Raw genomic sequence first — 26,589 nt, forward strand, 5'->3', positions numbered from 1 at the left:
CCTCCTCCCCCTCCCCCCAGTTTCAGCAGGCCCAGAGGGGAGGGGAGCCTCCACCCCACCTGCCATTAACCAGTGAGGTGCACTCCAGCTCCCTCCCCACCTCCACTGATGTTGGTGGGGGCAGGGTGGAGTTGAGTTTCTGTTGCCCCCCTGCAGCAGCAAATGGTGCAAGTCAGCACTCTGCTTCCTCCCTCCTGGGTGCCAGCAGGCCCAGCAGGAGCTGAGCTTACACTTCCACTTGAAGGCAACAGCATGGTGTGCTCCACTTTCACCAAGAAGGGGAAATCGAGCTGAGGGGGAGCCATCCTTCTACACCCCCGCATCTGCAGAGAGACCATGTAAACACTCCACTTCTGCTGAGGTGGAGCCTAGCAGGCAACTAAACATATACACCCATCTGGTCCTTGTGCTACACCTCCACAAAGAGAATGCCTGCTAAAAAATAAAATAAAATATTAAAAAGTTTCCAGAATCTCATAATATAATATCCAAATTGTCCAAGAGAAAATTAAAAATCACTCATTACCCTAAGAACCAGGGAAATCACAACATGAATGAGAAAAGATCGTCAATAAATGCCAACATCAAGACGAATCAGAGAAGATTTTTAACACAGCTATAATAAAAATGTTTCAATAATTCTTCAGTAAGCAATTATGAATTCTTTTGAAACTAACTGAAAAACTAGAAAATCTTGGTAAAGAAATAGGAATGAAGTAATAACATATGCTACAACATGGACGAACCTAAAAAATATTATGGTAAGTAAATTAAGTCAGTCACACACACACAAAAACATACACATATTATATGATACCATTTATATGAAATCTCCCAGAGTAGGCAAATCTATTGAAACAGAAAGTAGATCAGTGGTTACCTGGGGCTGAAGATGGCATGGAAAAAGGAGTGACTGTCAATGGGTACAGGTTCTTTTTGGGGTGATGAAAAATGTCCTAAAATTAGATTTTGGTGATGACTGTGCAACTCTGTAAACATAATAAAAATTACTGATTTGTACGCTTTATATAAGTGAACTTTGTTATGTAAATTATCTCTCAATATAATATAGGTTGAAATTTCAATTACTAATTAAATTTTCTTTAAAAAAGGAATCAAATGTAAGTTATCAAACTAAAAAATACAGTGACTGAAATTAAAAACTTGCTGGATGGGCTCAACAGAAGAGAGGAAACAACAGAAGACAGAAATCAGTAAACTTGAGGACAGATGAACAGGATTTACTCTGAACAACAGAGAGAAAATAGACTGAAAAAATGAAGAGAGCCTCAGGAGCCAGTGGAACAATAACAAAAGATTCATCATCAGAGTCTCAGAAAGATTTGAGAAAGAGGGTGGGACCGGAAGGGTATTTTAAGAAATAATGGCTGAATACTTCCCAAATTTTTCAAGGGTTGAAAGAAAAGAACTGTCAACCATGAATACTATACCCAGTAAGGAATGAAAGGGAAATGAAGACATTTTTGGACAAAAGAAAACTAATAGAATTTTTTCCTAGCAGACCTACCCTTACAAATTGGCTAAAGGGAGTTCTTCAAACACAAAGGGAATGATAAAAAAAAAAAAGGAATATGGACCAATAGGAAAAAAGAAAGAAAAACGAAAAAGCACATATATGGGTGCATACAATAAATTTTTCATGAGTTTTTAAATTATGTTTCATGATTGAAACAAAAATTATACACTATCTTATCAAGATAAAGATATTTAAAAGTGGGGAAAGAAAAGGAATATATATGGAAGTATGTTTTCACACTTCACTCAAAGTGGTAAAATCTTGATACAAGTAGACTGTGATATGTTATATATGCTTATTGTAATACCTAGAATAAACTTTTAAAAATATACAAAGTGATATACTCAAAAACACTGTAAATATATCAAGAAGAGATCCTAAAAACTGTTCAAGTAACCCACAATAAGGTAAGAAAAGAGAAATAGATAATAGGAAATAGAGGAGGAAAAAAACAGAAAACAAAAAAGAAAATAGCAGCTTTAAGCCCTAAACATATCAGTAATTACCTTAAATGTAAATGGTCTAAATATACCAATTAAAAGACAGGTATTTACAAAGTGGACACAAAAATATAATCCAACAATGTGCTGTCTATAAGAAATTCCCTTCAAATACAATGACAGTAATGTTATAAGAGTATGAAGACATTAATTTTTTAAATGCAAGAGTGGTAAATTAATATCAGAGAAAGTAGACTTCAGAGCAAAAAAAAATTACTAGAAATAAAAAGGGACATTACATAATGGTTAAATACTTAGGGATAAATCCAACAAAACATGTACAGGATCTGTATCCTGCAAATTGCAAAATGCTGATGAAATAAATCAAAGAAGACCTAAGTAATAGAGACAAAACATGTTCATGGACTGGAAGACAATACAGTAAAGATGCCAGTTCTTCCCAAACTGATCTATAGGCTTAGTGCAATTCCTATTAAAACAGCAAGCTGTTTTGTTGGCATAGACCATCTTATTCCAAAATTTATATAGAAAGGGTACAGGACCTAGAATAGCTAAAATAATTTTGAAAAAGAAGAATAAAGTATGAGGAACCACTCTACTAGGTGTTAAATATTGTTAATTAGCTACAATGGTCAGCATAGTATTGGTGAAGGAACAGACACAAAAATCAGAGGAATAGCTAGAGAACTCAGAAAGAGACCCACACATATATGACTAAAATGATTTTTTCCAAAGGTGCTAAAGCAATTCACTGGAGGAAGAATAGACTTTTCAATAAATACTGCTGGAGCCACTATACACTTGGGCATTTATCTCAGAGAAATGAAAACTTACGTTTACATAAAAACCTGCAAAAAATGTTCACAGCAGCTTTATGTGTAGTAGCCAAAAACTGGAAACAACTCAAATATCCTTCATACCCTTCAGTGGGTAAATGGTTAAACAAACTGTGGTATATCTGTACCATGAATTCTACTCATCAATAAAAAGGAATGAACTATTGATACATGCAACTACTTGGATGAATCTCGAGAAAGTTATGCTGTGTGAGAAAAAGTCAATCCTCAAACGTTACATACTACATGATTCCACTCATATAGCATTCTTGAAATGACAAATTATAGAAATGGAGAAGAGATTAGGGATTATGGACTTGGAGAGGAAGGAGGTGGCTATGACTATAAAAGAATAACTCAAGGAATCCTGTATCCTGAGTGTGGTGGTGGCCACACAAATCTACACAGGTGATAAAATTCCATAAAACTGATGCACATGTGCGCATGTGCACGTGCGCGCACACACATACACACACACACACACAGCAGTGCATGTACAATGTTGAAATCTAATAAGGTGGATGGATTGTATCCATATCAGTATGTGACACTGTATAATAGTTATGCAAGATATTACCCTTTGGAAAAATTAGGTGAAGGGTATATGGGAATCTCTATTATTTCTTATAAACTGCATGTAAATACATAATTATCTCAAATAAAAAGTTAAAGGAATGACCCAATATACATCAAGAGCTACAATCATGACCATAACTTTCTGAAATGAAACTTGGCAACTCCAGTTCAGAAATCATCATTTATCTACTCAATACCCATATTAGGCACTGTGCTAGGTGACAGAGATATAGGGTGAAAAAGATAGCCATGGATCCTGTCTTCATGAACTTCCAGATAAAGAAACATGAAAATGGCTCAGTGTATGAAAAGGATCATCACATCTTCAATCACACATGTGATAAATGGACTCAAATTTCTAATGATAAGAGTAGAGTTAAGTAATTTTTGGAATACTATATGCTCGTTAAAATTATTATAAATACTATTTAACAGAATGGAAAATGTTTACAACATTAAGGGAACACCAAGTACAAAACCATATATTCATTAGTATACGATAATTAATGACAACTTGTTTTTATATGAATAAAACTTTTATTGAATTTTAGATAATTAGAAAGAATAAAGAAATGCAAGATAAATGCTTTCTAAACAACATCTGATAGTATCATCTTATCTGTCATGGCATTTTCACTCTTCTTTATAAAAAGTATAGACATTCATTTATTTAAATTTTTACAAAGTCAAGAACCGTCAAACGGAAAAAATAAGTAATGCTAAAGTAAATTCAGTTCTTCATCAATATTGGAATGATTGCAGTGGTTAGGTTCTGAGCTTAGCCCTCTTGGAAAAATAGTGTATGCAGCAGCTGTTGGTTTCCATTATTCAAATAAGTCTGAAAACCAGAAGGCCACTTCCTGTGACGACTGTGCTTGCAGGAAAAGAGGGCAAAAGCATAGTGGGAAGAGGGAATGAGAGACTACATCGGGGAAAGAAAAGATGCTCTTATCCAATCCCGGGGTCAGCATCATAAATAATTTAGGAAACAAATCTGGGAAGAAACCATTTGTGTTGCTTAAAGTGTGATTAAGGCGAGAGAGTCACCGATACAAGCACAGCCAGATCTACAGAGCACAAATAGAGTGGAGAGTCTGCAAATTACCTGGTGAACTCCCAAGGCCAGGTAATTAATCACAAAGAATCTCTTTACAGTGGTGTAAAACGCATCCGGGCAAAGTTGCAACCCTGAGCTGCGACAAGAACAGGGCAGAGCCTCCCAGGAGCATATCTGAAGACATCCCTTTTGTCTCAGTCTTATCTCTTTTGCAAAAATAATCATTTTGAGAAAAACAGAAACAAAGCCACTCCTGCCCTCCCTGTAACAACCCAGTAACCTCAACTTGTCAAACAAGGAGAAAGTTATCTACCCCAGTACAGAGGCATGGGGTGCTGCCCTCATTAAGAGTAACCTGGTGTGACAGCAAGGGAGACCTGGATGGCCCTGCTCTGAGAGGCTGCCAGGAATTCCCTTCCACCCTCCTCCCTGCTCCTGTGCTGCCTGCACGACCTAGGTCTTGCTGCCTGCCGGAATCCACGAACAAGCTCACTGGACGTGGCGTTGACAGTAGTCTTTTCCTTCCTAACCCAATGCCTCTCTCCTATTTTTTTTTTTTAAAAACAACAGTTTTCTTTTAAAAAATATTTTCCCAGGAAATAATGAACAGTAACTGTCATGGACCTATAACAGACCCTAGAAAAACATAGACAGGCAATAATCTGTCAATATAGCAATATTCCAAATATGAAATTCATGGTCCAGGAAGAGATAAATAAATAAATATGAAGGGGCTCCTCAAAGAAGTTTATAGTTTTCACCCATTCCTTACTGAATTCTGTTGGTGTAAAAAGTTTTGATTCTACGATACAAAAGCCAGCCCTGCTAGGACCAGTATTCGCCATTTATGCCATTCGGCCCCCTACATCAAGAGGGGACGGGGAAAGGCAGGATGTAACACAGGGTTGCTCAGTATGTTTCTAAAGACACCTATCTTTTTAAATAATTTCATTATTTAAACTCCATCTGGCACTTTAGTCTCTTGAAAAATTATTACGTTAGACATGAATTAAAAAATAAGCCCATCTGGACTGCAGTTTGGGTTTTTAATGCTATTCTGCTCTTCTACCTTTTTCCTTGGCTTGGCACATCTGTGAGATCCAGCGTTTTGAACAGAATCCTGGGACAGCTGGGGTGGGGGAACGAACAAGTCTTCATGCCGGAGCATTCCAGTTCATTTTACCAATCTTAGTGGCCGGGTCACAGCCCTGCCTCCTTCTTTGTGCTTTTTTACTAGGATCATTGTCAGGAAAGTGTCTTTCCCAACACGCCACCACCCCGCCCCCCGCTGGAATGGGGGCTCCCTTTGCTTCTTCTCTGCACGCTCTATCTGCTTGCGTCCTAGACCAGGGAGCCAGCCCGACTCTGGGCTGGAACCATGACAGGGACAGCACCAATGCGCTCCAGGCTTGCTTGGCTGATGGTGTAGGAGTGTGTGTACTGAGCCCGGGGCTTCCTGCTGACTGAGCCATTGCTCCTGGACACGGCCTGCGGCGACGACCCTCTGTTGGCTGTCACTGCCAGGGTCTTCGGTGGGGCTGGGGCCAGATGGCTGCCGTTGGCATAGACGGATGGTATGTTGGCGTGGCCCGAGTGGAGGGAGAAGGACTGGCGCAAGTCACTGAAGTGGTCGAGCGACTCTGTGTTTCTGTGCACTTTGGGATTGTTGCTCCAGCAGCGGCTGTTATAGGTATTGGAAGAGGTAAATGTGTTGCTCTCTGAGGAGGACACCTCGGTGTGAAATGCTTTGGCAGAAGAAGGACATTTAGGTGGAAGATCATCCTCTCTGAAAACGAACAAAAATAAAGCTGTTGTTAGGATTTACTTGAGGCTTAACCTACCTACCTGCCCAGGACTCTGTCTTCCCATGTTCAGGTGAATATGTCTGTGAAATTCAAACCCTCAGGACAGACCACACTATCATGAAAGCAAACATGGCAGTCCTGGTGGCCTCGGCTTTGATATTCATTCCCTTTAAGACACTGCTTAGGAAAAATTCTCCCTCAGCTTCTCAGTCCCCAAGAGTAACCAAGAAAGTAGTATCAAATCTCTCAAAAACTGTGTCTTCCAATATAACTGAAAAATATATGTGTGTGTGTATGTATATGTGTGTGTGTGTGTGTGTATATATATATATATTTTTTTTTTTTTTCTCTAAATAGGAAAATAGTCCATGAATAAATCCACCGAACTAGCTGCTGTAAAGCTAGGAAACCAAACTACGGGTGTAGGAACTTCAAAAAACTATTAGAATTGGCCTGATTTTATTGCCTTTTGGGGTTTGAGAAATCACTGTGGTATGCTGATGAGAGGTTTTTCTCATTAATCTTACACTGGGATGAAATCTGTCCCTGCATAGGGTCCAAACCCTTAAGAATTATAAGAGGCTAAGAGAAGTCATTAAGTTAATTTAAGATGTTAACTAATTCAATTACCATTTTCTGAGTACCAGGCATTTTACTAGATGTTTCATGTGAGAAAAAGACAGCTCCTCTACCCAAGAAGCCTATGGTCAAATGAGGGTGACAATCAATGCAGGAACATCTGCAAGTCTTAAAGGTTGGACAAGGGCCTAAGTCAACTTATGTGAGGAGGTGATGCCTGGACTAGACTTAAACCAGACCAAGGAATGTACTGAAGAGATGGATGCAAAGGGAAGGAGTATATGGTCCAGGAACAAGGTTGAGGCTACAGGAAAGGCCCTGAGGCATGAGAGAAGACAACAGACTGGAACACAAAGTGATCAGGGAAGTTGTGAGAGATAAAAGCAGGGAAGCAGGTAAGGGTCAGATTCTGAAGGGCTGTGTATGTCATGCTAAGTAGACTGGAGTCATTAAAGCATTTTCAATAAGGTTATTGATGCGATGCCATCTAAGACTGAGCCTGAACCCCCATATCTCCACAATACAGCAAGAGTCACCTTTCTTTCAAGATCATTTGACATTGTTTCCTTAAGATGTTCATATTCTTGAATGAACTGTTTTCAACCAAGCCATACTGCTTTGGTCTATCTGTACAGGTGCTGTTCTTTCTTGCTTTGTGTTCGCATCATTCATAAATGCCAATATTAAACACATGTTCTAAACTCACTTTTCTACTATGGCAGCCACCTAACCCCACCCACCCTGAAGCTATGGGAGGAAACGGGGGAATTCTTCACTTGTGTCCTCCTAGTTGGGCACATGCTAGACTACCCTACCCACCTCCCGCCTTTCATGATCCAGTAAATAAAGCTGAGGAGTAAGTACCATGAGGAAGAGTGATATAACATACAAGAAACTATCATTTGGCCACTTTAACTACCTTGCTTAAAGTCATAAGATTAGCAAAGAAATCTTAGCTGCCAAAATGAATAGAAATACAGACACTGGCTATGCCAATGTCAGGATAAATTATCTGACACACAAACCTTATTTCATTAGGAATTTCTTCTTCCTCCTCTGCTTTATTTTTGCTTCTCCAGTAAAAGAATGCCCCTAAAATTAGTGCAATGCAAAAAATGATAATAACTGCACCAGTGCCAATGGCTCCAGCTATTAGTCCAATGCTCCTGGGCTGGGCTGCAAAATATATTTAAGGTATATTTAAAGGAAAAAAAGGAGAGAGAAAGAGAAATAGAATATGCTCACACAACTTCATAAACATAAAAGGCTACCAAAGAATTTTCTTAAAATGTACAAAATTGCCTACTGTATTGTATCCATTTAAAGTTAAACCTCACTTAATATTCTGTATCCCCAGTGGCTAGGACTAACACACAACAGGCTCACAAACATTTACTGAATAAATGAGCAATTCGTTCAATAAACGAACAGCTGTAGGAGAGCCACAACCAGGTCAGAGCAGGAAAAAGACCGTACCTGACTACTTGCTTGACCTGCCCCAAATGAACCTGGCAAGCAGCAGGATAACTTGCTACCTCATCACAGCCAGATCATTCCCTTTTGCAGCTGGAATTCAAACAACCCAGAATTCTCAACTAAAGAGAAAATTTCTGCACTGCTTATGTATGACCTGGGCACCCAACATTTAAGCAGATATAAGGGATTAGGAAAAAATACAAGAAGGTCTTGCCATGACCGTAAGATCATAACAAATTTTTAATATGTCTATAGCACTATATAATCAAACTGATCTGATTCTAATGATCCTGGGAAGACATTTTATCATAAAGAAGAAGTCGTATTGCTGAGGCTGAGAAGTATACTAACACATCTATTAAATATCTTCAGTAATGATTAAAATCAAAAGAATTTCTATTTAATCTTCAAACAACCTCTAAACAAGCAGAACTTTTCATTCCCTAGTTTAACAAAGATCTTGGCATTCAGACCCAGAGTGGACATCAGAATTTTATATACTTACGAGAAATAACCTGGAGATCCAAAAGACAGGTGCTGGTCCCAATGGCATTAGAAGCCACGCACTGGTACAAACCTGATGACAGGGCGCTGATGTTCCGGATGGTGACTGTTCCCTGGACCTGGTCTGTCACAAAAGTAACAGTCAAGTGAGGATTTAGGAAAGAAAATAAGAAAACCAAAGAAATCAGCAGAAGACTATAAAAAGAGATGAACAGTGAAGAGCTATGAATACCTTTTTTTGGAGAGATGTTTTTGGTTCATGAAGGTTAAAGACTAAAATAATAACATACGTTAAAGACCGGAGCTATAGAGGACTGTCCTAAATAAGGGCAGTCTTAGAACTTAATCTGCAGATTAGTGTGAGGTCCTAAAGGTGAGCAGCCTTCCCTGAGGAAATGTTGGCTAATGCCTATTTTAGAGAATTTATGATCAGAAACACCAAATTTTAATTCTGAGGAAATGCAATAACATACAAAGTTAAACTCATTATAATAATGTCTGCTTCATACTTGATGGAAAACATATCCTCTCTGTGCTCAAGGGTGTAGACTGCTACTCCCTTCCAACAACCACGATAACCATTTGTGTAAGTCCAGCTCCTCCAAGGAGTGGACACCAAGACAAGCAGGAGGTTTACTGGAGGAAATGGCAGTAAGGGAAATGGAGAGGAACCTGGAGGAAGCAAGGAGAGGCTCAGACTGCAGTACAGGTCTGGCCCCCGTGAAGGGGAGAGGGAAGGAAGGAGGCAGCGTCTCAGACTGCAACACAGCCTTATGGAAGTTTCCACCAGGCTGATGGGGAGTCCTTGAGCCAAGGTCACCCGTTAAAGGCATCTTAGACTTTGCAGGAACGGGCCTGCATTAGCAGCCCCACTGTGCCCAGTGACTGGCTGGGAGCTGCCCAGGCAAAGCATGGCCTGGGTGCGAAGCAGTGGTGGATGCTGCGGGAAGCCACTGGGGCTGTCAGTCAATTACGTTCCCACAGCAGGAGATCTGAGCCATGCATTTCCCAGGTGACCACACTGATATTACCAAGAAATATTGCAGTGGTTCACATTTTAGTAACTTATCAACATTAGGATAGTTGATTTATTCCTTACAAACAAAACACAAATGACTTACAGTGCTAATGAAACCTAAGTTAATAGTTATTACTGCGCGCCAAGCACTGGCTAAGCTTTTACACGTATGATCTCAATCTTTACACTAACTCTTAGCGGTATTGTCATCATCAATCCCATTGAACAGATAAGGAAACCGAGGCTTTACATGAGTGAAGATTACACAGCTGGGCAACAGGAACTGAACGGAGGGCTGTCCGACCTCTAAGCTCAGGCTGCACTGCGGTCTCCCTCAGGCAGTGCACAACTCTTCCAGCCACTCACTGCTCAAAAAGAGCAGCAAATCAGGAAAAGCCTCCTGGTGGCACACTGGTGGCACAAAGTCCACATACTCCTAGGGCAACACCTGGAGCTATCTCTACCCTGTGCTGACAACTTTTACATGAAACTAAGATTTAGTCACCTAGTTTCTTCTGGTAACCTTCATTTCTATTTAGATCAAAGGCAGAAGCAGAGTCATTTAACCAATAAATATTTATTGAACACCTTTCTGTGTGCTGGATAATTTTTGAGGATGGTTATATCATGATGAACAAGACACACCCAGCCCTGTACCTTAAAGAGACGAGTAGGTGAGAAATCACAATAAGTGGGGTAAGCGCCATCACTAGAGGATACAGGGTGCTTAAGAGGGGCATCTAGTGAGGATGAGCAAATTCTGAAAGACCCCCAGGCAGCAACCGCCCTCAGGGTTATCTCCCTGCCTTCTAACATAATATAGTGGGTAATGTTAACAAATGACTCATCAAACACACACTGAAATTAACTTCAATATACAAGCCAGGGAAGGGAGGGTTGGGTTTTTTTTTTGCTTTTGTTTTTGTTTTTTAATGGGAGCATTTAAATGGTCGAACCCATACTATATGGATATCTTACTGACTTATACTTATGTCTTACTTGGACATTTGAATTGTACTGTACACACCCAAGTCAATATACTTGGTAGTTATTTGGTTCACACTTGTGTGTTATTTCCTTTTCCTTAAAAACAAACAACTCTGATGGCTACAAATGTATGAGGCTTTTCAGTGAATTCACTCAGATAATTGGGTCCGTCTGGAGGGAAACTGTTTTCCCCTCCTCCGTGTTCTATCTGATTTCCCGTGCTCTCCTTAACCATCCCTCCTATGTGCTCCCCAGCACCCTGTAATCCCTAGTGCTGGAACTTACCCCATTATTATAATTTCTTGCCTACTTGTCTCATTAAGATAAGGGACTCTTGTTTGTCTTGTTCATCACTGTATCATCATCCTCAGAAACTACCCAGCACACAGAAAGGTGCTCAATAAATAAATAAATGGGCTATCTTCTCGAGCGTCTATTGTGTACCACATACACTGCACTAAGAGCTTCACATGTCTCATTTAATCTTACAAACCTTAAGTTTTATATTCCCTACTTTTCAAAGATGAAAAAGCTCAGAGAAGCTATGCAATTGGTCCAAGATCACACAGTACACAAGTAGCAGCACAGAAAATCAGGTCTGTCATGTCCAAAGCTCATAACCACCATACACACACTTGACTTTCTTGTAAGGTATTTAAAACCACAATATTCTGTGGGATGCATCTGTAGGATATTTCCTAACCTTGCAATCAATGTCCCAATGCTATGAGTATTAAACTAAGCCATCTGTCTAACTCCACCTTCAATACGTTAGCAAATGTCATCATGCAAGAAAACCATAATCTCTGGGCAACTAACCCCACAATTTCACACACTGTATCGTTGTTTTCCTAAATCCTGAAATTCTAGAAATTTGATCAGCTCACACCAAATCAGTGATTTTGTTGACACTTCCAGAGAGAGAATTTGGGAAATTTTTAACAGCTGATCTAAGCAGCATTCTGGCATGCAGAAAGAGGTAAACTGTAAAGATTCTAAAATAAAATAAAATGACAACTTCAAAAAAAAGGTGAAGCCACTGTTCTTTCCTCCTCAGTGAGGCTGACACACCACGCCGGAGTAAACTCAGAACGTAATCAGAGAATGGGACAGACACATGAGTAAGACAGGTCTAGCCAGAAGCAGAAGAGGGCTGCTGAGGTAGTCAAGGCAACAACGCACCTCTGCAGCCAGCACCTGACTGCTCCCTGCCACGGGCACAGGGCCCTTTCTGAAATGAAATGGGCTCATTCCTCAATCTGTCACTTCACTTGGCCTGCTCTGGAGCAGAATAATTTGTTGAAATGAAGTTAGAGAATAAATATTCTTTAGATCTTCTTTCTTTTAAAGAATAGGGGAAGTTCAACAGTGTGGAACTGCCGTTTGGAAAGCAACAAATTGCATCACACCCCAGTTCACAGCAATACTGTATCCCACACAAGCTGTGTACCTGGACCAGAAGCCCTACAGAATTTAGAGAGAAATAAATATAAGTGCACATTTCCACTTCCATCCTTTCTCCTTAGCTCCAGAACCACTTCTCTGCTGCCTAGTAGACGGTGCACTGGCTAAGAACATGTGTTCTAGACTCAGGCAGCCTGGGGTGGAACCTGCTCTACCACCTGCTAGCTAGCTGGTCATGAATGTGCTACCTCTTCTGCATCTATGTTTTTGATTCCTCGTGTGTGACATGGAACTGCCAACATGCTTCTACATCACAGGCTACTGTGAGGACTGAGTGAGATAATGCATAGTGCCTGGCAAGGCTTCCATGTTGGAATTCCCTCTTGGCATCACTTGGGAAATTTGTATCTTTTTCAGATTCATAAGAAAAATCAAGAAATTGGGAAAATGTTGAATGTCTCCAAATTCCAACAAATATTAATACTCAGGATTTGAGGTTGAGATCAGACTTCCAAAATCAAATTACTCTATATTTTATGATTTATGCATTTTTATAATAATAATGCATGATCATAATAAACAGTGAGTCATCTCTCATATAAAAATTTCAGAAGTACTCTGTAGAAGAAAATAATGAATACATGGTTTATTGTTATTTGAACCAATATATTATGACATACTATATATTTCAAAAATATGTAAAAAATTATCTCAACCAGATACAAACATTTGATGATAAAAAATAGTAAAAATGGGAACATTAACACAAAATAAATGCCAAAATAAAACCTATTTTAAAATTCAAAGATAATATCACAAATACTTAATTTTTTTTTTTTTTTGCGGTACGCAGGCCTCTCTCACTGCTGTGGCCTCTCCTGTTGCGGAGCACAGGCTCCGGACGCGCAGGCTCAGAGGCCATGGCTCACGGGCCCAGCCGCTCCACGGCACGTGGGATCTTCCCAGACCGGGGCACGAACCCGTGTCCCCTGCATCGGTAGGCGGACCCTCAACCACTGCGCCACCAGGGAAGCCCCCTCCTCAGTTCTTGATGGAGCTATAATCAAAGCCTCCCATCTGTGACCTGGCTGCCAATCTCTCATCCTGTTTGCTGAGGCTGTTTCTAAAATGCAGATCTAGGTATCTTCTCTGGCTTTATAAAAAGGCCAGTCAATATCCACAGTCTCAAGGACAACACCCAAATTCTTTGAATGCTATACAATGACTCTCACAGTCTGGACCTGAACTTGCCAACCTCCTCTCTGGTCAAACCTTCATGAATCTTTATCTCAGGTCATGAATCTTTATTCACGATCAAAGGTCAAACCTTCGTGAATCTTTAATCATAATTCTTCTCACTTTAAAATGTCAAAATTTTTAGTGTGTGTGGGATCAAGATGGTAGAGTAGGAGGACTAGGCTCATCTCCCTCATGAATACATCAAAGCTGCAACTATACAGAGAACAAATCTCACTGAAATCAGCCTGGGGACCAGCAGGATGGCTCTTCTGCAACCAAGGCTGTAAAGGAAGATCCACACAGAGTCTGGTAGGAAGGGAGGAGAAGCCATCTGGTTGGGACCCCCACCTCTAGAGGGGGACACAGAAGACGAGGGGATATCACAGGCTCGAGGATGCTCCCTGGGGAGCAAGGGGTCTGAGCCACATATTAGGCAGCCCAGCCCTGGGGTCCAGCACTAGGAAGACAAGCCCCCTTGGTGGTCTGAAAACCAACGTGGCTTACTGGAGGGCTGTAAGAAACCAAGACTACACTCTTGAAGAGTACGTGCACAGACCTGCTTGCTGCCAGTCGCAGCACAGAAGCAGCAGACTGGAAACTGTGTGGAGCTCTGCCCAGCCTGCCAGGACCACCCTGGCATGCCCCCATCCGGCAATGGCAACCTGCTCCAGCCGCTCTTGTTCCAAATCTGCTCTCCACCTGCTGTTGCCAACAAGTGCGCACACACTTTGAGAGAAGAGAACTTGGTCTGACCCCAGCCCTGCCTCTGACCAGAGCAAAGGCAGCCATGGCCAGTGCACGCTTTGGTGCACACTCTCAGAAGGTGAATGGCTAACTCCAGGGCAGAAACAGCCATCCCCTGAGCACGTGTCTCTGCACATACTGGGGAGGGAGCCAGCCCAGTAGTGTGGAACCAACCCCTCTGGCCCCGACCTAGCCTCTAACCCAGGTGCACACACTGGGGAAAAAGTGAAAGCAGCATAGAAGTACAACCCCAAATCCTCAGGTCCTGGCCATACCCCAAACCAAGGTTGAGAATGCCATCACACCTGGGAGAAATCCAATTCCCTCAGAGGTCCTGCCCAACCCCTGTGTCCCCAATCCCACCCCCTGATAGGGTGGTGATGGCCACTGAGCACAGGAGAAGCTCCAGCTCACACCTGGCTCCAGCTCTAGCCCCTCCATCTCCAGCCCTACCACCCATCAAGGTGGTAGCTGCCAGCACACCCCAGGTGAAGACACAGCCCATGCTCATTTCAGATCCAGTTCTCCCACCAAAGCCCCTGGGCACATGCAGACTGCATAGGGACATTCCCACACATGGACACACCTTCAAGACTGGGAAAGGTAACTGTTTCACCTAATTTCACAGAGTCAGAGAAAGTTAAACAAAATAAGAAGAGGAAGGAATATGTTTCAAACAAAAAACAAAAACAAAAAACCTTGACAAAACCCTAATAAAACAGAGATAAGTAATTTACCTGATAAACAGTTCAAAGCAATGGTAATGAGAATAACAACTGAACTTGGGAAAATAATACATGAACACAGTGAGAACTTTAATAGAGAACTAGAAAACATAAAAAAGAACCAGACACAGCAGAAGAATATAGTAAGTGAAATGAAAAATACAGTAGAGGGAATTAACAGCAGATAAAGTGATACAGAAGAATGCACAAGTGATCTGAAAGATAGAATAATGGAAATCACCCAAACAGAACAGCAAAAAGAAAAACAGATCTAAAAAATGAGAATGGTTTAAAGGACCTCGAGGACAACATAAGTGTACTAACATTTGCATTATAGGAGTCCTAGAATGAGAAGAGAGACAGAGAAAGAAGTAGAAAATGTATTCGATGAAATTATGGTTGAAAACTTCCTGAACTTGAAAAAGGAAACAGATATACAGGTCCAGGAAGCACAGAGAGTCCCAAACAAGATGAACCCAAAGAGACTCACACCAAGAATTAAAATGGCAAAAGTTAAAGATAAAGAGAGAATTTTAAAAGCAGCAAGAGAAAAACCAAGAGTCACATACAAGGGAACCAATAAAAAGCTATCAGCTGATTTTTCTGCAGAAACTTTGCAGGCCAGAAGGGAGCGGCATGATATATTCAAAGTGCTGAAAGGGAGAAAACCTACAACCTAGGACACTCTACCCTGCAAGATTATCATTTACAATTGAAGGAGAGATACAAAGCTCCTCAAACAAGCAAAAACTGAGAGATCATCAATACTGAGCTGACCTTACAAGAAGCATTAGAGGGTCTTCTTTAAGTAAAAAAGGCTACAACAAGAAATTATAGGAAGGGAAAAATCCCACTGGTAAAAGCAAATATATAGGAAAGGCTGAGAATCAACCAGTTAAGCAAGTGAGCACAAAGGTTAAAAGACAAAAATTGTAAAGTCAACTTTAACTACAATAAACAGTTAAGGGATTGACACAAAGATATAAAATATGACATCAAAACAGAAAATGTGGGGGAGAGGAATAAAAATGTAGTACTTTTAGAATGTGCTTAAACTTAAGTGACTATCAGTTTAAAACAAGCAAATATAATTATAGGTCAACATATATGAACTCCACGGTAAGAGCAAATCAAAAACCTACAATAGGTACACAAAAACTACAGAGAAAGAAACACAAACATAACACTAAAGAAAATCACCAAACCACAAGGGAAGAGACTAAAAGAAGAAGAACAGGGAAGAACTACAAAAACAACCAGAAAACAAGTAATAAAATGGCAATAAGTACTTACCTATCAATAAGCACTTTAAATGTCAATGGACTAAATGCTCCAGTCAAAAGACATAGGGTGACTGATCAGATAAAACAAACAAGACCCATCTATATGCTGCCTACAAGAGACTCACAGTGCTAAAACCCACATAGACTAAAAGTGGGAGAATGGAAAAAGATATTCCATGCAAATGGAAACAATAAGAAAGCTGGGGTAGCAACACTCATATCAGACAAAGTAGACTTTAAAATAAAGTCTATAAAAAAAGACAAAAAGGTCATTATATAAAGAAGAGGATATAAAATTCATTAACATATATGCACATAATATAGGAACACCAAAATATATAAAGCAAATGTTAATAGATATAAAGGAAGAAATTGACAATAATACAATAATAGTAAGGGACATTAACACCTCACTTACATCAATGGATATATCATCCAAACAGAAAATCAATAAAGAAACAGTGGCCTTAAATGACACAGTAGACCAGATGGACTTAATAGATATCTATAGGACATTCCATACAAAACAAAAGAATGCATATGCTTTTCAAATGCACATGGAATGTTCTCCAGGATAGATCAATTGTTAGGCCACAAAACAAGTCTCAACAAAATTAAAAGGGATATAAATTATATCAAACATATTTTCCAACCATAATTGTATGAAACTAGAAATCAATTATAGGAAGAAAAATAGGAAAAACACAAATACATAGAGACTAAACAACATGTTACCAAAAACCTAATGGGTCAATGAAGAAATCAAAGAGGAAATCAGAAAATACCTTAAGATAAATGAAAATAAAAACACAATTTTCCAAAATTTATGGGATGTAGCAAAAGCAGGTCTACTTGAGTAAGTTTATAGCAATACAGGCCTTCTTCAAGAAACAAGAAAAATCTCAAATAAACAACCTAACCTACCACCTAAAGAAATGAGAGGAAAAAAAAACAAAGTCAGAAAAAGGAAGGAAAAGATCAGAGTGGAAATAAATAAAAGAGACCAAAAGAAAAGAAAAGATCAGTGAAACCAAGAGCTAGTTTTTCAAAGAGATAAGCAAAATTAATAAGCTTTTTGCCAGGCTCATTGAGAAAAAAAAGAAAGAGGACACAAATAAGCAAAATAAGAAATGAAAGAGAATAAATTACAACTGATATCACAGAAATACAAACAATCATAAGAGAATACTATGAACAGTTATATGCCAACAAATTGGTCGAACTAGAAGAGATGGATAAATTCCTAGAAACATACAATCTTCCAAGATTGAATCAGGAAGAAATAGATAACCTGAACAAACTGATTACTAGTATTGAAAACGAATCAGTAATTTAAAAAAAAAAAAAACCTCCCAACAAAGAAAAGTCCAGGACTAGATAGCGTCACAGGGGAATTCTACCAAACATATACAGAAGAGTTCATACCTATCCATCTTATACTATTCCAAAAATTAAAGAGGAAGGAACACTCCTAAATTCATTCTATGAGGCCACTGTCACCCTGATACCAAAACTAGATAACAATACTACCCTAAAAATTACAGGTCAATATTTCTGAAGAATAAAGATGCAAAAACCCTCAACAAAATATCAGCAAACCAAATTCAACAGTATATAAAAAGAATCATACACCTTGATCAAATGGGATTTATTCCAGGGATGCAAGGATGGTTCAGTATCCACAAATCAGTCAATGTGATATACCATATTAACAAAAGGAAGGATAAAAATCACATGATCATTTACATAGATGCAGAAAAAGCATCTGACGAAATTCAACACCCATTCATGATAAAAAACTCTCAACATAGTTGGTATAAAAGAACATATCTCAAAATAATAAAGGCCATTTATGACAAACCCACAGCTAACAACATACTCAATGGAGAAAATCTGAAAGTTTTTCCTCTAAAATCAGGAACAAGACAAGCATGTCCATTCTCGCTATTTCTATTTAACACAACATTGGAAGTCCTAACCACAGCAATCAGATAATAAAATTTTAAAAGGGAAGAAGTAAAACTGTCACTATTTGTGATGACACAATGCTATATATGGAAAGCCCTAAATTCTCCACCAAAAAACTATTAAAACTGATAAATGAATTTAATCAAGTTGCCTGATATAATATCAATATACAGAGATCTGCTTCTTTTCTATACATCAATAATAAACTATCAGAAAGGGAATACAAGAAAGAATCCCATTTACAATCATATCAAAAAGAATAAAATACCTAGGAATAAATTTAACCAAGGAGATGAAAGGCCTATACTCAGAGAACTATAACACACTGATGAAGAAAACTGAAGATGATACAAAGATATGGAAAGATATCCTGTGTTCATGGATTGGAAGAACTAATATATTGTTAAAATGTCCATACTACCCAAAGCAATCTACAGATTTAATGCAATCCCTATCAAAATACCCATGACATTTTTCACAGAACTAAAACAAATGATCCTAAGATTCATATGGAACTGCCAAAGGCCCCTAATATCCAAAGCAATCTTTAGGGGGAAAAAAAAAAACAAAGCTGGAGGTATAATCCTCCCTGACTTCAGAATATACTACAAAGCTACAGTAATCAAAACAGTACGTTACAAAAAACAGACACATAGATCAATGAAACAGAATAGAGAGTCCAGAAATAAACTCACGCACACACGGGTCAGTTAATCTACAAGAAAGGAGGCAAAAATATACAATGGGAAAAGTCAGTCTCTTCAATGAGTGGTGTTGGGAAAACTGAACAGCTACCTGTAAAAAGATGAAATTAGAACATTTTCTCACACCACATACAAAAATAAATTCAAAGTGGATTAAACACTTAAATGTAAGATTGAAAACTATAAAACTCCTAGAAAAAAACATAGGCAATACACTCTTTCACATAAGTGTTACGAATATTTTTGGACCTGTTTCTTTAGGCAAGGGAAGCAAAAGCAATAATAAACAAATGGAATCTAATTAAGCTTAAAGGCTTTTACAAAGTGACGGAAACCACATACAAAATGAAAAAAATAACCTACTGAATGGGAGAAGATATTTGAAAATGACATGTCTGTTAATGGATTAATATCCAAGATACATAAACAGTTCATACACCTCAATATCTAAAAAGCAAACAACCTGGTTAAAAATTGGGCAGAAGACCTGACTAGACATTTTTCCAAAGAAGACATACAGATGGCCAACAGACATATGAAAATATGTTCAACATTGCTAGTCATCAGGGAAATGCAAATTGAAAGCATAACGAGCTATCACTTCACACTGTCAGAATTGCTACTGTAAAAAAGACAACAAATAATAAATGTTGGCAAGGATATAGAGAAAAGGGAACATACACTGTCAGTGGGAATGTAAATTCTTATACCCACTATGCAAAACAGCATGGAGGTTTTTCAAAGAAACTGAAAATAGAACTTCCATATGATCGAGCAATTCCACTGCTGGGTATATATCCAAAGAAAATGAAAACATAAATTCAAAAAGATGTATGCAACCTAATGTTCATAGCAGCATTATTTACAATAGCCAAAATATGGAAGCAACCTAAATGTCCATCAACAGATGAAAGGATAAAGAAGATGTGGCGCGGGAGAATACACACACACACACACACACACACACACACACACACACACACACACAGAGGAATACTCAGCCATAAAAAAGATTGAAATTGTGCCATTTGCAACAACATGGATGGGCCTGGAGGGTATTGTTCAGTGAGGTAAGTCAGACAGAGAAAGACAAAAACTGTATGCTTTCACTTATATATGGAATCTAAAAAATAAAACAAATGAATGAACATAACAAAACAGACTCAGAGATACAGAGAACAAACTAGGGGTTAACAGTGGGGAAAGTGGTTAGTGGAGGGTCAAGGAAGGGGAAGGGAATTAAGAGGTACAAACTACAAGGTATAAAAAAAATAAGATATAATGATGTAATGTACAACACAGGAAATATAGCCAATATTTTACAATAACTTTAAATGGAGTATAATCTATAAAAATATTGAATCACTATGTTGTATATCTGAAACTAATATAGCATTGTAAATCAACTATACTTCAAAAAAAGGTCAAACTTTTATGCTTGTAAGATTTTGCATGCATGGTTCTCTCTATTGATAATAACCACTTTTACCTGGTAAAACATCTACTCATCCCTTAAGATCCTTTTCTCCTCAGGAATTTCATTCCCTATAAAGTCCTTCTTAACCTCTTCAGGGAGAATTAATACTTCTATCATTTTAACTTTATAGCACTGTAAACACTTTTATAGCATTAAATACATAGCATTGTAGTTATCTCTTTATACTGGTCTCCCCCATTAGACAGTGAACTCTAGAATGGAGATATATCTCTTTATTTTTATATTCCTTTACCTTCCCCAACACTCTACCCTAAAGCAGTTGCACAGAATAAGTGTTGTGTCTGTGTATGTGTACACACACACACACACACACACACACACACACACACACACACACACATACACACTAAAAGAATGGATGAATGTATTAACAAATGAATACAGTTATGATAATCGCTCGTATTTAATTTTTTCAGAAGAGGGAGTAATGAACACTGCATAGGACTAGCTTCTTTATGTCTGAGGGCAAAACAAAGGGGAAATCTTATCTTTGGTCAGAATAACATCTCGATGAAGAAGAAATAAGCCCCTGTTTATTGGGCAAATTAAGTGGCTGAAGACTTTTCTGCTCCCCATGAGAGAAAAATGGACACCACTCTCACTGGGAAGGGAAACAGAGTGGGAGTTCAAGAAGGAGAAACAAAATTCCTGAGGCTTCTCAGCCTGGCAGGAGAATGGGAGTGCTTTCTATCAGTGGACTTTGGGCAAACCTGGTATCCTCTCTGGGCCTCAGTCTCCTCCTTTGTAACACGATAGTCTTGGACTACAGTGATAGTTAAGATGTTCCATCTATGATCTCCATACCAGGTTCTGCACAGAGTTCTCAAGCAAGCAGGAGAGTTAATCATCCCTTTTCGCTGCATTAAATTATGAAAGGATAAGGACAACAGAAGATTTCTTAGGAAAAATGCAGAATTTATAAAGAACATTGAAATAAGCAGTAGAAGGTATGGGATAGGGTGTAAAAGAAAAAACTGGGTAAATAAAAAACATAAAATATGGTATCAGAAATTAACTTAAGTATATCCATTATCAAAATTAATGTAAATGGATTCAATCAAAGGAAAAATGTTCTCAGATTGTAGACTGGAAACCAAACCAGATCCAGACATACTGTTTACAAGAGATACACCTAAAACATAAAGCATGGAAATCCAAAAGTAAATGAACCATAAAAGAGAAACATAACAATAAGAATTAACCAAAGAAAGCCACTACAGCGGTTTTAATATCAGTTAAAATAACACAAAAATGCATATTAAGCATAGAGAATCAGTGAGATATAACAACCTATAACCAACAGAGGCCCAGGATAGGTTAAAAAAAAGAAGGCACAATTGACAAATCCACAATCCTAATATGTGATTTTTAAACAAATCTCTCACATAAAATACTAGCTGAAACAAATAAAATATTGGTAAAGATATAAAGTATTTGAATAATATGATTAACAAATATAAATTTTAAGAAATATATATGTATACATACCCCCATTGTAGCACCTGTAAGTGGACAAAATAGCTCCTACTATTCTCTGCCTTGCTTACTCCATGCCAAACACACTGTCTTCTTTGTCCTAAAACACCTCTGTCTTATTCGTAGTGTTTCAGAGAACAGAAAAAGAGGAAGAACTGCCCAACTCATTTTATCATCTGATACTAAAGTTCAACCAAGGATAACACAAGACAGAAAAATATGGGCCATTCTCACTTATGATCACAGATGAGAAAGTTCTATTAAAATATTAGCATATTGGGCTTCCCTGGTGGCGCAGTGGTTGAAAGTTCGCCTACCGATGCAGGGGACACGGGTTTGTGTCCCGGTCCAGGAAGATCCCACATGCTGCGGAGCGGCTGGGCCCATGAGCTATGGCCACTGAGCCTGCACGTCCGGAGCCTGTGCTCCACAACGGGAGAGGCCACAACAGTGAGAAGCCCGCGTACAGCAAAAAAAAAAAAAAAAAAAAATTGGCATACTGCATATTAGCAATTTATTAAAAACTAATCACAAACAGACTTTATTCCAGAAATGCAAGGGTGTTTCAATGTTTGAAAAATCTATTAATTTAATTCACTTGTTGACATTTGGGGCTGGATAATTCTTTACTGTGCGGGCTGACCTGTGCATATACAATGTTCAGCAGCATCCCTGGCCTCTACCTACTAGCTGCCCGTAGCACCTTCCTCCCAGCTGTGACAACCGAAAATGTCTCCAGACACTGCCAAATTAAACTGTCCCCGGTTGAGAACCCACTGATGCAGAGGCTGATGAACTGTCTCATGCGTTATGTTTCCACTTAATGGGACCTGGGCCAACTATACAGGCCTAATGAAACACTGCCCAGACTGCTATATTTTGCTTCAGATAATATCCATCAAACATAGTTTTCACTTATTTTAGAATTCAAAGTTTTATATACCAAAAGAACAATGCTAAATCCACTTTATTATTCCTCTGTATAAAATCAAAGTATACCTCCACAGGATGCTGGTTCTAAATTTACTCAATATCTAGTATCCACATGTAAACTACATGAGGACAACTTTTTGGTAACTTTTATTGCAACATAATTTTATTTTATTTATTTATTTATTTATTTATTTATTTATTTATTTATTTATTTTATTGCAGAGTGTCTAGTTTATTATGAAAGGGTTCTCCCAGTATGTACATAGGAACCCAAACTTCAGTTTATCCTGCCCACCCCCACCCCCCACAAAGGCATATCAGCAACAACAGCGTTTCTTCATGGTACCTAGAAGAACTGCAGAACTGCTGGGGTGAAAACATCATCGATGCCCCCTGTGTTGTGTACTTTACACACTCTGAGGCAGTGTGATAAAGCTCTCAACATAGCAGCCTATCCAGGCAAGGTCATCCACCAAATGCATTCTCCCAGGGCTAAGAGACAATCTCACTACACACGAAGATACTAAGACCCAAACTCCAAAAGCCAGAGTTAGGGTCCAGGGCACTGGTTCTTCTACAGCACCAGTAGGACACATCAGAGTGACTGGGAAGCTTTCAACACTACACCTATAGGGCCCCACTCGGAGTCAGAGGGTTTGGGGACACCTGTGACTGGATGCAGAGGAGTGAATGCTCAGAGGGCAGGGATGCAGGAGGTCGTCATTCCTTGCCCTCCTTTTTTCATAGTTGTATATAACCAGATACATACAAAAACATACAGTTCACTTTTATTTATAATCAAATGGGCACTATACTTTCAAGTGCCTAATTCCACTTTAAAACTTCATGCTGGATGCTGGTGGCAGGCCAAGATATTACTTTTGTATGCATTAAATCCCACACTGGGCTTCAGGAGATAGATGATAAGAGAAAATAACTCACTGTCATCCCCCTTTGCCATGAGACCGGTAGCTCTGGTCTGCCAGGTATTGATAAAATAAGAGAAGGCAGCAAATCGGTGGACAGAAATCTTATGGGAGAGACGCCGGGCTGAAATACCAGACTCTACCCCAGAGGGAAACTGGCGTCTCTTAATCTAGAGCTATACTCGGACCAGCATGGACAGCACCTAACCAACCATGTTACAATGGAAAGCAACAACTGACACCTGTCCTTAGAAGCAGTAGCAGGTGGGGGTGAAAGTTTTCTTTGCACAACAGAAGTGACTGTGTATACAGTGTATACAGCTTGTCCTCCACCAAGGCTAAGTTGAGGGGACTTGAGTATCAAGGACAAAGGATTTAAGCCAATGATTATGGTGCCGCTGGGACTGGAATAAGAGGTGTTACTAGGCGTTCCCTACAACAAAAATGGGTCTAGAGCTTGGTAAGGCTACAACAAAGGTCTCCTTTTTCTTGACATCTCAGCCAGCTCTTCCCTGATGTGCTGTGCAGAAACCTCATCTCTTTTCAGCTTTGCTCGCTTCAGTGCTTCCTAGTAGATCTCTTCCGCTTGTGCATATCGTTCTCTGTGCATCAGGGCTGCAGCCAGATTACTGAGCAGCACTTGGAGCTCAGGGTGCTCCACCTGTCTCGCCAGGTCTGACGCCCTGTGTGTGTGAACACAGGCCTCATCAGAGCGGCCCTGTGCATCCAGGGTGGTAGCCAGGTCACTCAGCAGCACGATGGTCTGTGGGTGTCTTTCTCCTAGTATTTCTTCAGAGATCTGTAAAACTTCTTCATACATGCTTTGTGCCTGTGATGGCTGCTTGGAGAACAGAAGGTAGCGGGCATAGGTGTCTAGGCACATGCCCAAGAGGAGATGGGCGTTGGCTTTCTCTTACACTGACAAAGTGTCTTCTGATAATTCGTTTTCTCTTTCAATTTTTTCCTCTAGAGCTGAAATGCAGAATTATAGCCAGCAAGAGCCAATTCCTGTCTATTCTGAGCAGTATAAATAGTGGCCAGCTTTAGAGAGATTTCTATTATTGCATTGTCTTCCTGTTGCATGGCCCCTCCAAGCAAGTAACTCATTGTTGCTCTAAAAAGTTTTTCTGCATTTTCAAGCTGACCCCGTAAAAATGATAAGCTGGCCATCAAATCATAAATGTAAGTGATGGCCGTCTTGTTATCACTCTTATAGGCAAGATGAAGAGCATCATGCAAAATTAGCTTCGCCTCTTCTGGCTCATCTTTCATGATGCACAACTGCCAGCCGCAGCAGTTGAGAAACTGAAATTTTTTGTTCTAGTTCTGTGAAAAATGCCATTGGTAGTTTGATAGGGATTGCACTGAATCTGTAGATTGCTTTGGGTAGTACAGTCATTTTCACAATGACTTGGATTCTTCCAATCCAAGAATGTGGTGTATCTCTCCATTTGTTTGTATAATCTTTAATTTCTTTCATCAGTGTCATAGTTTTCTGCACACAAGTCTTTTGTCTCCTTAGGTAGGTTTATTCCTAGGTATTTTATTCTTTTTGTTGCAATGCTAAATGGGAGTGTTTCCTTAATTGCTCTTTCAGATTTTTCATCATTAGTGTATAGGAATGCAAGAGATTTCTGCATTAATTTTGTATCCTGCTACTTTACCAAATTCGTTGATTAGCTCTAGTAGTTTTCTGGTAGCATCTTTAGGAGTCTCTATGTATAGTATCATGTCATCTGCAAACAGTGACAGCTTTACTTCTTCTTTCCCAATTTGGATTCCTTTTATTTCTTTTTCTTCTCTGATTGCTGTGGCTAAAACTTCCAAAACTATGTTGAATAACAGTGGTGAGAGTGGACAACCTTGTCTTGTTCCTGATAATAGAGGAAATGCTTTCAGTTTTTCACCATTCAGAATGATGTTGGCTGTGGGTTTGTCATATATGGCCTTATTTATGTTGAGGCAAGTTCCCTCTATGCCTACTTTCTGGAGAGTTTTTATCATAAATGGGTGCTGAATTTTGTCGAAAGCTTTTTCTGCATCTATTGAGATGATCATACGGTTCATATCCTTCTATTTGTTAATATGGTGTATCACATTGATTGATTTGCATATATTAAAGAATCCTTGCATTCCTGGGATAAACCCCACTTGATCATAGTGTATGATCCTTTTAATGTGTTGTTGGATTCTGTTTGCTAGTATTTCGTTGAGGATTTTTACATCTATGTTCATCAGTGACATTGGCCTGTAGTTTTCTTTCTTTGTGACATCTTTGTCTGGTTTTGGTGTCAGGGTGATGGTGGCCTCAAAGAATGAGTTTGGGAGTGTTCCTCCTTCTGCTATATTCTGGAAGAGTTTGAGAGGATGGGTGTTAGCTCTTCTCTAAATGTTAGATAGAATTCGCCTGTGAAGCCATCTGGTCCTGGACTTTTGTTTGTTGGAAGATTTTTAACCAAGTCTCAATTTCAGTGCTTGTGATTGGTCTGTTTATATTTTCTATTTCTTCCAGGTTCAGTCTCAGAAGGTTGTGCTTTTATAAGAATTTGTCCATTTCTTCCAGGTTGTCCATTTTATTGGCATATAGTTGCTTGTAGTAATCTCTCATTATCCTTGTATTTCTGCAGTGTCAGTTGTTACTTCCCCTTTTTCATTTCTAACTCTATTGATTTGAGTCTTCTCCATTTTTTTCTTGATGAGTCTGGCTTATGGTTCATCAATTTTGTTTATCTTCTCAAAGAACCAGCTTTTAATTTTATTGATCGTTGCTATCGTTTCCTTCATTTCTTTTTCATTTATTTCTGATCTGATCTTTATGATTTCTCTCCTTCTGCTAACTTTGGGGGTTTTTTG

The 26,589-nt window shown here is 39.1% G+C and overlaps 2 protein-coding genes across 5 annotated transcripts in view; both read right to left on the reverse strand.

Moving 5' to 3' along the window:
• Positions 1–3,966: 3,966 nt before the first annotated feature.
• The window catches only part of IGSF11 (immunoglobulin superfamily member 11), a 137,567-nt gene continuing 114,944 nt past the window's right edge, over positions 3,967–26,589 (reverse strand). For 3 of the 4 annotated variants that reach the window (XM_082839391.1, XM_082839389.1, XM_082839392.1), the window contains 3 exons: positions 8,833–8,955; positions 7,877–8,027; positions 3,967–6,253 (listed from right to left, as the gene is read on the reverse strand). In XM_082839391.1, the coding sequence (XP_082695517.1) occupies positions 5,809–6,253; positions 7,877–8,027; positions 8,833–8,955 (719 nt within the window). In that variant the 3' untranslated portion in view covers positions 3,967–5,808. The remainder of the gene's footprint in view (positions 6,254–7,876; positions 8,028–8,832; positions 8,956–26,589) is intronic. The other variant, XM_082839390.1, reaches the window with a different exon arrangement.
• LOC309962078 (tetratricopeptide repeat protein 19, mitochondrial-like) lies at positions 23,044–25,242 on the reverse strand. The gene is given in 4 exon segments (XM_082839652.1): positions 23,044–24,304; positions 24,308–24,649; positions 24,653–24,721; positions 24,727–25,242. Coding segments are annotated over 4 exon segments (795 nt in total). The 5' UTR covers positions 25,009–25,242; the 3' UTR covers positions 23,044–24,202.

Source organism: Leucopleurus acutus, assembly GCF_964270905.1.
Source record: "Leucopleurus acutus genome assembly, chromosome: 5".
NCBI classification, from domain to species: Eukaryota; Metazoa; Chordata; class Mammalia; order Artiodactyla; family Delphinidae; genus Leucopleurus; species Leucopleurus acutus.